This window comes from Neopelma chrysocephalum, unplaced genomic scaffold (assembly GCF_003984885.1).
Source record: "Neopelma chrysocephalum unplaced genomic scaffold, ASM398488v2 Primary Assembly neopelma1_97222, whole genome shotgun sequence".
NCBI classification, from domain to species: Eukaryota; Metazoa; Chordata; class Aves; order Passeriformes; family Pipridae; genus Neopelma; species Neopelma chrysocephalum.
Window position 1 is genome coordinate 3,012,396 of NW_020925863.1, and position 13,156 is coordinate 3,025,551.

The following is a 13,156-nucleotide window of genomic DNA, read 5'->3' on the forward strand; positions in this document are numbered from 1 at the left end:
GACAATTTCCAAACAAATTCAAAAGAGCTTTAGCCTTGCAGTCCATCTCAGTTGCTGATCAGGAGAAAAAGCTTTTGCGGGCCCAGGAATGCAAAACGCAAACTTGTTATTTAAAGTGAGGATGAAATACAAAGCCTTCTTGGTTTTTTTCAGTAGTGTGGAGTACATTATCACTCTTTCTTGGCTTTATTGACAGTCCAAGTATTACTCAGATTCTAAGTCAGCAGTATTCTTCAGCATACAAAAAAACTAATGGTATCATAGTAAAATGTGTTTATTCATCACAAAGACCTTTACTGCCAGATTATAACTAAGCATCAGATGAAAACTGAGTCAATAATCTTGTCTGTCTGGTTGTTGGAACAGTAGTTTTATGATGAGTTAGTCTAAGAAAGCTGAACCGAAAGCTGAACCAAAAGCTGATCCATTTATGCTGGAGCAAGACATAAACAACTCCACTGAACACATCTGGAGATTTCTGTTTGCATCTGAACTAACTCATATAGGTGTAAATGAAACTTGTCTGAGTACTATCTTCTTGTACTTCAGCATGGAGACCTATTAAATTGCTTGGAGTAAATTCTCTGCCAGAATTTTTAGGCAGTAAATAAGTAATTCTCACTAGGAATAACAGTAATGTGCATCTGTTTTGCCACTGTATATGGATTCAGTCTTAATTTTTTTCCTGCTTTCTTTCAACCACTTCAGCCAATGAGAGTAGACAGAGTTGAGTATTGCTAGACATCAAACTGCTGATAGAGATGTCTACTTCTTTTAAGTTATGAGCATTATTATGTCACAGGTTTTTTGTCAATTTATTAAGATGTCACAACTAGTCAACTTTTTTATTTCCTTTTGTGATTCTATTTAGACACTAGTTTAAAAGAAAAAGGGAAGTTCTGCTGTCAAAAAGAATAACACTGAATAATTTGCCACCAATTTTTTCTTTAATTGAATGGATGACCATATTAAAAAGAACGATAATCAAAAACAGCTTAGGAGTTAAGAAAGGACTTTGCAAGATAATTCATATTGAAACAGAAAAGTTACATTGTTTCTATCTTTAACTAGATTTTTCAACAGCTGTTATTAAAAACTTTCAAACTAAAAAGTCATTTTGTATCGTGCACTGATATATTTTCTATAAAACAGTAATAGTCATAGTAGATTTTCTTGTGTCTGAAGTTTTCGCTTTATGCACATTATTTTAACCTGTAGTGAACATATTTTCTTATTCTTTTTGCAGAAAAAAAAATCCTCTTATTACTGAAAGTCTTTAAATAAATTTCTACCTTTTTTAGGGTGAAGATGGTTTTCCAGGATTTAAAGGCGACATGGGTCTTAAAGGTGACCGGGTAAGCATTTATTCATAGCCCATATGTTCTTAAAAGTCTAAGTGTTATTATTTTGAAAGGATCACTAGAGTGAAAAAATGTATTTTAACAAAGAATAAAATAAAGGCTAGTAGCTTAAATTATTTTTATTCCCTGTGCATGAACAAATTTGAGGCAGAGATATGGTTCTTGTGAATCAACAATGGCACAGTTATAAGGAGGAAGTGAATGTCAGTCTTGAATATCCTTTTCACTAAGCTTCTTCCTAGGGAAACTCCTTTTCCAGATTCCAAGATCTCCAGTATTTGCCTGAGGACAATTTTTCTATCTAGGATAAAGATATTTCTATTCCAACCCAGCATCTTGCAAATCTCTGTCAAAATGTTTATTTAGCCCAATGGGGTGATTACATCCTTTTATAGGAAGTGTTGTGGAGGTTCTAAAAAAACTCCTTAGAGGCTCCTGGCCTGTATCTGTTGTCTGTATACGTAAAGATGGTATCCATATAAGTACTTAAAAGAGAGGATTCTTTCTATGGACTGCCAGGGTGTCTTCACAAGAATTTAGGAAAGGTAAAATAAGAATACACAGTTTCCAAATGCAACTGTCTTCAGGCAAGACAACTAGGCTCTTACACTTGTGAAAGTAATATTCACTGTCTAATTTGTATGTATTTGCATTTATATGATGAACATAAGTAGTAGTATTTTCCTAATAGAAGATTGGACAGGGCTTTGATCAACCTGATCTAGCTGAAGATGTCCTTGTGCGTTGCAGGAAGAACAGATGACCTTTAAAGGTTCCTTCCAACCCAAACTATTGTATGATTTTAATCTCTATTTAGATTAACTGGAAAGTTATTTTCAAGTAATTGTAGATAATCTTTCTAATATATGCACAAAGGCAATTGTTCCATATTTATAAGGCAATGTATTTTAGGGAGAAATTGGTCAGCCAGGTCCACGAGGAGAAGACGGTCCAGAAGGTCCAAAAGGTCGAGCGGGTCCATCTGGGGATCCAGGTGCTGCTGGTCCAGCTGGGGAAAAGGTCAGTAGCCAGAAATCAACATAAACATGTCATTGCCTCATAACATAGGTGGAACCCATAATCTTCATCACTAAAAAAAAGAAGTCTCCATATCTGCAGAATCTTTAGCTACCTAGTAGTAGTTTTTATGAGACACTACTACAATAGACCACTGGAGTTCACATTTGAAGAAGTATTGGGAATCATTATTTTGTAAGTATACAAAAAGACATTCTAGTACTTCACCGGCAACTGCATTCTTATCCCAAATTACATACAGTGCATGCCAGCTGTGGAAAACACAATGCAAAGAAAATAGCTGGACACAAAAGAGAATAAAGGTGCAACTGGAGAGTGAATTAATATTGAGACATATTATGACAAATTGTGATTTGAAGATTGTTTTAAACAGAAAACATATCCTGAATAAAAAAAACCAAAGTAGTGTTGGTAAAAGGGAAAGGGGCTGTTAAAATGTGGGACTGAAAAAAAGGATGGTAGCATGAAATACAAGGCAGAACAAGCACAGAGATAAGTACAGATCTCTGTAGAATCCTGATCTCAACAAAAGCCACTTGAGTTTGATAGAGGATGGAAAGGAGGCTGAGGAATGGGGGTGCAGGTACTATATTTCACTGCATGGCAACACCAGAAGGGAAAGGTGATTTCAGCAGTGGTAATTTGAATAACTGGGAAAGAATGATAGTATAAAATAAAATTGAACAAAAATTATGGTTCAGAAATTTCACTGAAATGAGAAGATGCTGATGAAAGTATTTCAATTTTTTGATGAACTATGGAATTAATTCTAGTTCTGTCTTGAGAAGGATAGGACAGAAGGTGCATTTTACATTTTGTTCTCAGTTTCACTGTCTTTGAAGTAGGAACAGTTAGTATTTTCCAGCAACATCCCATCTCATGGGATAATTAATTATTCTATCTTTATCTATGTACACTCTTTGAAAGTATACACTGAAATCTTAAAAAGTATGTGGTGCTACTAAAAAGGTAACAAAGTTCACAGCTAAGAATTTTTTCAGGAAGAAAAATATGTGTTCAACAAACTTGGGAACAACCTCTTTTCATCAAAAGCTGCCATGTTTTGCAACTATATCATTAGTAGAACTTCAGAAAGATGTTAGGGTTATAATTTGATCATAATGTTGTTCATAAACTCTTAGAAAAGTATATATGCAAAAACTCAGTTCACTCATTACAAGATTTACTTAACTATTGGGAATTATTTATTAAATTATGTTTTCTACAATCTTGCAAGATACCTCACCAGCTAGGTCATTGAATTGATTCATTAGGTCATGAATCAAAGAACATAGAAAAAAACCCCTCAGAATTATTCTCTCACATGAATGCAAGCTGAGTTCACACCAGAAAGCCAGTGTACTTTGTTTTAATTAAGTCAACAAAACAATCCAGTATAATAAGAGTCATATTATCTTCACCCACAATATATTTTTATTCTCCAGAAAGAACTATATGTTTCATGGCAATGGTTATTTTCAGTATTGCTGACTGACAAAAATGTAAGAATATTCGGAATCCTGTAAAAATTGTTATTGTTGTCACGATGTATGCAGAATAATTAATTCTGGACATCTAGGAAATAGTCCATTTTTCTCAAATCTTTATAACCTAATTAAAAAAACCCTAAGTAAACCAGATCAAAACAAAACAAACCTTTTTTTCCTTAATAGTTGGTAATTTCCAAATATGAATTTGAGTTATTTTTAATTCTTCATATTCAAATTACTCAGTATTAATATAGGTTCATGTTTTCAAGGAGTTCTTCTTCACTGTGACATATTTGGGACTCTAACAGTCTCACAAGTCCAGAATCTGAAGCTCTAAATATCAGAAGACATTTGAAAAAAAAAACATTAGCTGGCCTTGGAATTTTAGACCTACAGTTTTCCCTTTTCTACAAATATTTCTACCTTATCTTGCCCATTAGAATTCAGGCATATTCTGTGGATATTCTATGGATACTTGGCCAGAACAGAGTGGATCAGAGAGAAATTCTGTGGTGTTGGTCCTGTGATATTTATTTTAATTCAAAAACTAAAATAATCTTTGAGAACTCTTGGGCCTCCTCACAATATTAGGAAAATCTATAAAACCAGTTATAAATGTTCTGTTCTCTTGTCATTCCTATGATGTATTTAATGCAAAGGTACTAGTCTTGTGATGAAAGTAATGAAATTACTAGAGTAGTCTCTTGGTCATTATGTTCAACTGATTCTGTGATAAGAAAACTCTATTTTCCCAGTAGGTCTAAGGCTGAATTTGCTTAATTAAGGAAATCCCAAGTAGGGTGCCAAAAAAATCAGAAAAGAGGTTATCATTAAAAAACCCATCTGTATCCACAGTCAAAACCTAGGCAACTGGGCTTGCTTAATCATAAAATCAGGGATAAAACTTCCACTGAATTTGGCAAGAGTTTGAAGCGCTGTCATGCTACAAAACATTTAAATCATTGCAATGTGAGCAGCTTGTTTTGGTGGGGCACAAAACTGGCAGCATTATAATTATTTTCCTAAATGTAAAAATTGTTCTTCTACAGTGTCTCACCAGACACATGCACTTGCAAGAATATGATAATATACAACATATTTTTTCATGTGTTGCATTTTTTACCAACAGACATTTTTTGGCAAATCTCCTTCCCCATACAGGTCTCTCCTTTCTATTTTTCATTACTTAAGGTTACTGCGAGTACCTTATGATACTTTATAGTCATATCTTTTCTATTGAGATCTTCTCCAAAATGTGATAGTCTGGAAAATAGACAAATTCTTCCCCAGAATTCCCATCTTTCAAAGTCTGAAACTGCTTTCCCTTGCCTTTGAAAGTGGCAAACCATCACTCATCCTCTAGAGGTCTAAAGAGACCAACTCAATGGAGTAGGGTACTGTATTTCATTTCTGAGAATGGCTGATGTCAGTGTTGATCAGTCCTTTCTGAACATAACAAGTTTTTAATATTTGTTGACAAATCTATTGTCAGCAAATAGTCAGTGGGGCATGATTTATGATAGTCTCAGTTTAGAACTATTCAAGAAAAGCATTGATTCTTCAAATGCCTATTCATGAAAAGTCAGCTGTCACACAGTATAAACTAAAAATAATTTCTTCTCACTTAAGCCTATTAACAGCCTGATTTCTTAAAGAATATTAATTGTTTAATGACATCAACCCCACAACACTTCATAGGGGAAAAAAGAAAACACTGAGGCATTGGTTTCTCTGGATGCATTCACTGGAGTGGGATTTTTATTTAGGTTTGGGAAACTAAGCTCACTGGTGATTAATTTTAAAAATGAAAAATTGATTTAATTTAATATTATATTCCATGAAGTATCATCACTCCATGTTGAGAAAAATTATTTTGTATAGAAGTTTGCTGAACCACTAAGGAGAATAAATTAAAATTTAACACTGCTTTCTTATTGCAGGGTAAGCTTGGTGTGCCTGGATTGCCAGGATATCCAGGAAGACAAGGTCCAAAGGTGAGCTGTAAATGAGCTGTATATTGTGTGCTTTGACATTAGTTATTTTATTTGTGTGTTTGCAGAAGCAGGGTGTGGACATCAAAAAAAGGGCCATTTTTCTCATTTTCTTTCTTGACAGTCATATTTTGAAGTAAAATCTTTAATAATGTGGGAAACCCTAAGTTAGGCTCTTTATGGAGCACTAAATTTCCTCTTTTTAGGTACACTGCCTTCAACCATGTTCTCATGCTCTCATGACTTGTGTTTTTGCGTAAGCATCAGAAACTGGCATGCAGTAAACAACTTGAAAATTAAGGAATTGCTGATATACTTTAAAGAGAATAAGCACTATATTGACCACTAAATGAATGCTGATAGTGATGGGAATTTTTAGTGTGGTGCAAGGATTCCATTTGTGTCATTACTGCTTCTTCCATAGAATAAGCCATTTTTCTTTGAAATATATAATTTACTATTTTCATCAGGTTTTCCTTTAGCTTCTTTTAAGAAAAATTTGACAAAACCCATGCCTACCTCTATCCTTCAGCCATCTTTTACATTTGGATTGCAATAGAAAACCATGCTGGGAGCTTCCGGTTTAAGTGAAGGGTTTTATTTTTAAAACATTTTTATAAAATATATTTCTATCAAGGATGTTCTAACACAGCTTTAGGAAATGGGTATGCTAAATTAATTGCAATCTCTCTTTTCTGAGATTAGCAAGAAATAAAAAATGGAATAAAAGCATAGTTCTACAGACATTTCCTTGTGTAGAGGAGACCAGTAGGGAGACATTGCACCTCCAGACTGTGTCAAATAAGACAAATAAAAGTTCTTACACTGTTCCATTCTAATAAAAAAAATTATATAGCATTTCAAATAAAAGTTGGTTGATTCCTTTTCCAACACACTTGGTCAAGAATTTCCTTGTATTAAATTTTTATCACATTAAAATTGAAAATAGCTCTCAAGCTGTGTTCACTGTTCACTCTTCTAATTTGTTGCTTAAATTTCCAAGAAAGAATAATGACAAGTACAAAACATAACTCACTGGAGACTTCTTTGGAAACTTATTCACAGTCCAGTTCAAAGGGAGTAAGAAAAAAAGCAGCAGAAAAATACATTAGCTTTGCAAAGCAAATAGGAAATCTTGTCCCAGTATTGTCAAGAAGGTTCACACTATTCTTTTTGCTGATACTTACTTGCTTTTCATGATTTTTCTTCTGAGAAAATCCAGTCCCTCTTGATTAGCACAATTGCAAAACTACTGTACATATTTACAACCAAGTCATGCCTATTAGCGCCCCATCATTCGAGTCTGTTTTTTTACTGGCCTTTTAATTTTAAAGAACATGCTTGGGCTTCACAGACTAGAATTTTCAGTTTCATTCATGTATAAAGTTATAACTGGTGAAGAATTAAAAGGCACGAAAGAGAATGAAAAGAAAAGGAAAGAAAAAGAAAAGGAAAATAAAGGAAAAAAATTTTACTTTTCTCCCACCAGTCAGTATCAGTCAGGGTGTCATTAGAATCTGTGTTTGTGAAGGTGTACTACCCCTAAGTCTTTTATGGATAATTGGAATGATTGTGTGAAACAAGTTTCATTAGAGGAAAGACATAAGTAAGAACAAGAGAAAAAAAAAGAAAAAAAAATTACATTTCAAAGAAGAGCACCAAGAAATTATATTTTAGGCTTTTGTTATATGCATTTTATTTGCCACTAAAATACTAACGAGCTGCACAGACAGAGGTGCATTATCAGAGCAGGGAGTCTGGCTAGTAAGTTTTAGTGGCTGATGAAACCAAACACTCTCTTGATTTTCATCTCCAGTTAGTTAAAAGTGTATTTTATCATGTCTGTCACCTCTTTGACCCCAAGTCCCTTATGGCAAATTAACACCTTGGCAGGTAAAAGATCTGCTGTCCCACTGAACCTCTTTACTAGAAATAAATAAGAAGATAGTACTGTTCAGATTAGGCTGGGCAGTTAGCAAAAGAAAAGGGGAATAAAAAAGGAGGAAGGAGGAATTAAGCTGGGAGCAGTTTCAAGTCAGATACCCTCACAGATTCTGCTTATGCATAAGTTGTATGTATCAGTTAAAAAAAATTGTCCAGTAGTCAATTTACAATGAATAAAGCATCTGAAGTAATTAACTTACAGCTCAGTTAAGTGAATAGAGCATGTGGCAAAACCCTACAATTTTTTTAAGGTTTTTTTTTAAAGAATTATTATACTGTGATGCAACAAGACCTTGTTTGTTTGTCTGCCTTATGATACAGTGTTTTCTAGTGAGCTGTTATTAATTACTTCTTCTCTAAAAAATCGTGCAGATTTAATAGGTCTTTTATTGTCTAATAAGTTGAAAAGTAATGTCCATTCTATATATTGATTTCCTTTTTTTAATGCATTCTGGACTTGAAGCATTATGGTGAGTTTATTTACAGCTTTCATGAGTGCCATCACACTTGCAAGTTTGACATGTACAATGTGCATGATTTTGCACTTGTGCTTTATGTGTAAATTAAATATTGACTATACTACTGTTTTGCTGTTGATATCCTCTGATATTTGCACTGCTTTCTTACACAGGGCTCGACTGGTTTCCCAGGATTTCCTGGTGCCAATGGAGAGAAAGGTGCAAGGGTATGATAATTCATTTTTGCATGACAATTAACTTTTGAAACTAAATGCCATGGGAAATCACCAAAACACAAGGATACAAGCTGCTGTCTAAAGAACTATAAAACAGGGCTTTTCACATTTAAGATGGACATAAGATGTAAAACAGGACATACTGAGACACTATTTTTATACTTTAAGGTAATAATCTAAATATACAAGAACTTGGACGCTTTGTGCTGCATATGGTGCCATAATCATATGATTTGAAAAAGAGGAATAAAGTCACCTTTGCTGAAGGGGATTTTTTGGACAGTATAGCTGAGTGAGTTGGCAAGAACTATTTTCCCGTATCCCATGAATTGTCCTGCTACCATGCAATTTATCCTCAAGGAAACTCAACTTGTATTTCATAAGTATTCTGATTTGCCACAAGGTAGTTTTTTTATAGGCTTAGCTTCAAAAAAGCAAAATCTACCAGACAAGACGAAGAATATGTACTATTACATATAGTAAAAAAATGCAAAATTACATCTTTTTCTACTTTGTTTGATGGAAGCAGATGAGGGAAAATCTGTAATGTATATTCTTCAAACTATTACAATTAAAAATAGATTAGAAAAAAGGTCACTGTGCTGTTGCCTCTAAAACTCAGTTGAACATAGCAGAACATATTAGAAAGATGATGAAATTAAGAGATGAGTCAGAATTCGTAGGTGACAGCAACTTAAACTGAATTAGCATATCATTATTCTTAGGAATCCGTTTTAATTTGTATAACAAAATAAAGCAGAAATTCATTCTTTTAAGATGAAATATATGAAATCCAATTGCACTTGCACTGTTTATGTATGGTTTAAATTTTTCTTGTATTCTTTTAGCTAAGATAAAAATATGTTGTTATTTACAGGCACAAGCAATAAAACAGTGCTCAGTTCATCCTTTTTAGGAAAAATGACACATGATTGCTAATACAGATACCAGGTTTAAAAAACAAGCAGAACGATAGCATCAAACAGCAGACTTAAAATTATGAAAATCTAACTATGTTGATCTGTTATCAGGCCTTCATAAAGCTTTCAGTTCACATAATAACACCATCAAACTGCTTGTGTACTTAAGTATTAGGCTGATCATCAATAAGACCATAACTGCTGGTTTTGTAATGAGAATCAGATATTGTTAATCTTGCCTGAAGGGTTATCATTGTGTTTTATGTTACCACGCATACAGGTACTAGGAAAGACAGTCCTTGTCCCTGAGATCAAAGCTGTGTAGCATTTCAAAAACAACATGTAATTTTTATTTTGATAAGTGAAATAAAACCAACAGGAAAAAAAACCCTGTCAAGAAAACAGGTGTGTGCTTTTAATTGGTTTTTGATAAAGGCAAGTTTTATGCTAAAACATCTCTGCTGATTTTTTGTTGCTGTTTTGTTTACCTCAGAGATTAGAAAGTACCAGTCATCAAGTTCCTTTTTCTACTTGAAGAATACTCTCTTGCATTTTAAGATTCTTTGTGTTACAATGCACAGCAATATTAATGCAGAGCCTATAGAAAAAATTCTGTTGAGTATGATCAGGAGATATATTAAAGCAAAAAATTAAGGGCTAGTATTCAGGTAAGTTCTATATTGCTGTGCAAGTGCACGTAATTTTGGTAGCTATTACAGTCCTCATTTCTGTTCTAAATGAAGAGAGGCTTGCCTTTCTTTTCTCTATTAACCTGTGGAGTTGTGCATGGGAACCTGGGAACCTTGTCTTCAAGGCTGTTATTACACTGGAAATGATGCCAAGTCCTTTAGACTACTGCAGAGGGACTCTGCTTGTTGTGTGCCATCTTCACTACTATTTTAATGTAGTTTAAAATCTTCTAACGCCTCTGACGGAATCTAACTCTGAGGCAAATTTAGCACATTTAGCCACAAGTCCCAGTGAACTCAGAAAGATAATCAATTTTATCAAGGACCATGATTCTGTAAATTGAAATGCAAACCAGATAGTTAAAGATAAAATAACTTTTAAGCTTATGGGAGTTGCACTCTGCCTCCACTTTAGTAAAAAAACTTTATCTCACAAATAGAATGTCTGCTAAGATGATTTCTGTCAACTTTTCTCTTTAGGGATTACATGGCAAACCAGGCCCCAGAGGACAACGAGGACCAACAGTATGTTCTTTTGATTTGCAATTTAGAGGCTTTCCTATATAAATTACCTTCACTATACTGTGAAGATTTAATTTTATTGATTATAGTATCCAATACTTATCAAGCTCATCTGTGTTAAATTGACAGGGTCCAAGAGGCTCAAGAGGTCCCAGAGGTCCCACTGGTAAACCAGGTCCAAAGGTAATGGTCAAGCACACTGTACAGATTGGCTACAGGCTGATTTTTTTAAATAAATCTAAATCTTTGAACATATTGTCTTTCCTTTCTAGGGTACTTCAGGCAATGATGGTCCTCCTGGCCCACCAGGTGAAAGGGTATGTGAAAGCTGGTTTTGTTTTTCCCACTAGATAGGAGTGCGATTTGAGAGTGGGAGGGTTGTTTTATTTTCAGTTCTCCTTCTCATATCTTTGTGCTTCCTTGACCAGAGTAACCAGAACTAACAAAACCTCAATTCCAATGACGCTTTTCACAAAGTTAGGAATGGGGTGGCTGAAGTTTGCTGAAAGCTTCTTCCATCATTTTTGTACATGTAGGACACAGAGAATACATACACATTTTGTGTTATATCCATGCAGTTTATATATATCCATGTGAGTTACAGGTGTACTTACCAGCTTATGCTCTTCAGAATTGCCCACTTACTGCAGCTTACTTCCTGTTCTTTGGATTTGCAAACACTCAAGCCACTTCCAGAAGATTCTTTGTTGAAGCAGCTATGATTTTTTTTTTGTTCTGATCAGCTAAGAATTCCCTTCAACCTACTTTCTGTGCGCTTCAGAAAACCTATTGTTCTCTCTAAAACAAAATTTTCTGCTTGCTGTTATCTTACCAATCAATACACAAATCTAGTATACAGTCAGCTCATTGCACAGCAGTATATAGAAAAACAATATTAATAAATCAGATTTGTAATAGCAGCACTTGAAAACCAACTCAATTTAAGTGGATGAGTTTCCTGCCAAAGTATTTTTGCAAAACTTATAAAACTTTTCTTTTGTAGTTATATTTCATTAAATGCTAATCTTTTTCATATAGGGAACCTATAGGTCTTTTCCCAGTATCCACTCCCAGGTCCCAGTGTTCTCTTCAGGAGGGAGCTCCTTGTGCACTTTCCCCAGCTCCATACTGTCACTTTCTTTTTTTACATTAATTAGGATGGTGGATGGAAAGAACTAGGCTTAGTGCAAGAAAGGAAATGTAGGTTGCATTACACTGAGGAGGAAGATCAGAGACAGACTACCAGAAGGTGAATAGCAGATCCTTTTGAAAGAGGAGATTGCTGACAGCTCCAACAGGTTATGAGGAAGAGAAGTTGTGGGGACACCAAAAACAATGAGCAGATCAATCCAAGATGAAGGATCCCTGGAGAAAAACTGATAAGAGCGAAGAGATGAAGAATCATAGAGCACCATGTCTCATATCACTTGTGTAATATAAGTGTGAGGGAATCTTATTTGATTCCCAATAGGGGTGAATGTCAGCCAAAAAATAAAACTGTCATTTCTACTCCTCTGAGACTATTTCAGGTACCAGACATGTAAACATTAAATAATCTATCCTGTGTAGCTGCTGTTAAAATGAAATTTTAAGACAGAAAAGAAAATGTAATTTTGATAGCATGCTGTTAGTATTCTAATGCTTTTTCTCACATAATCCCTCAGTCCATCCGTGGCTTGAGACCTCCAAGCCAAATCATGAATGAGAAATAAAATGCACGTTTTTTCTTTAAAAAGCCTCAAGATGTGAGAACAGTGGAAATTTATGAGAAAGAAGGTGCAATTAACTGTAAAATTTGAGTTGTGCTCCTATAACCTAGTTTCTGAGAATGACGAATTTCATTCATGTATTTTGTAGAGTAGCTGAGTCAATTTTATTAGTTTTCCTCTATAGAGCTCCTCCTTTTTTTTTTTTTTGAAAGGTTAAGCTTTATGTTATATCCAAAAGCAAATGAGGAAAGTTCATTTGTTAACAAACACAGCATATAGAAAAAAGATCCAAACCCTCATATGGAGTGTATTGGTGTGTTACGGAGGTTTCAGAAACAGCCTTATACCTGTTTTTGAAGAAAAAAAAATATGGATAGTGCACTAAGATCACAAAGATTTTTCCCTTGGCCTAGCACTTCTTAGTTGACTCAGTTTTAGTATTTCAGTATAATTAAAGTCTTCCCTGGAATAAGATTCATTTAAGGGCAAATTCTCCCAGGGTGGGCACAAGGGATCCTCTCCCACAGCTACATTTGCACACTGCTCCAAATACTACAGGAGGCAGCTGTGCTCTGGAACTGATCCTGGGCTCTAAGGAATGAGGCTTATGGAACTTGGATAACTGAGCTTTATCAGAGGAGCAGAAGGATAGCGTAATTTGGGAGATGTGATCTCCTTCTTCAAGTCTTTTCCATCAAACCAACGTTTCTAACATATTTTGACAGCTAATGTCATAGCAAAACCACACATCATATACCAGGTAGAATACAATGAAGACTTGCTTTGTATGACTAGAGT

General features: G+C 34.6%; 1 protein-coding gene across 6 annotated transcripts in view; it reads left to right on the top strand.

Annotated features, from left to right (window-relative positions):
- COL11A1 (collagen type XI alpha 1 chain) overlaps nucleotides 1-13,156 on the top strand; it is a 134,961-nt gene that overhangs the window by 70,732 nt on the left and 51,073 nt on the right. For all 6 annotated transcript variants that reach the window (XR_003532310.1, XM_027671821.1, XM_027671820.1 and 3 more), the window contains 7 exons: nucleotides 1,302-1,355; nucleotides 2,274-2,381; nucleotides 5,830-5,883; nucleotides 8,456-8,509; nucleotides 10,608-10,652; nucleotides 10,779-10,832; nucleotides 10,922-10,966. Coding sequence is in view for 5 of the 6 variants with exons in the window: in XM_027671821.1 (XP_027527622.1) it covers nucleotides 1,302-1,355; nucleotides 2,274-2,381; nucleotides 5,830-5,883; nucleotides 8,456-8,509; nucleotides 10,608-10,652; nucleotides 10,779-10,832; nucleotides 10,922-10,966 (414 nt within the window). In the remaining variant the exon portion in view is untranslated. The remainder of the gene's footprint in view (nucleotides 1-1,301; nucleotides 1,356-2,273; nucleotides 2,382-5,829; nucleotides 5,884-8,455; nucleotides 8,510-10,607; nucleotides 10,653-10,778; nucleotides 10,833-10,921; nucleotides 10,967-13,156) is intronic.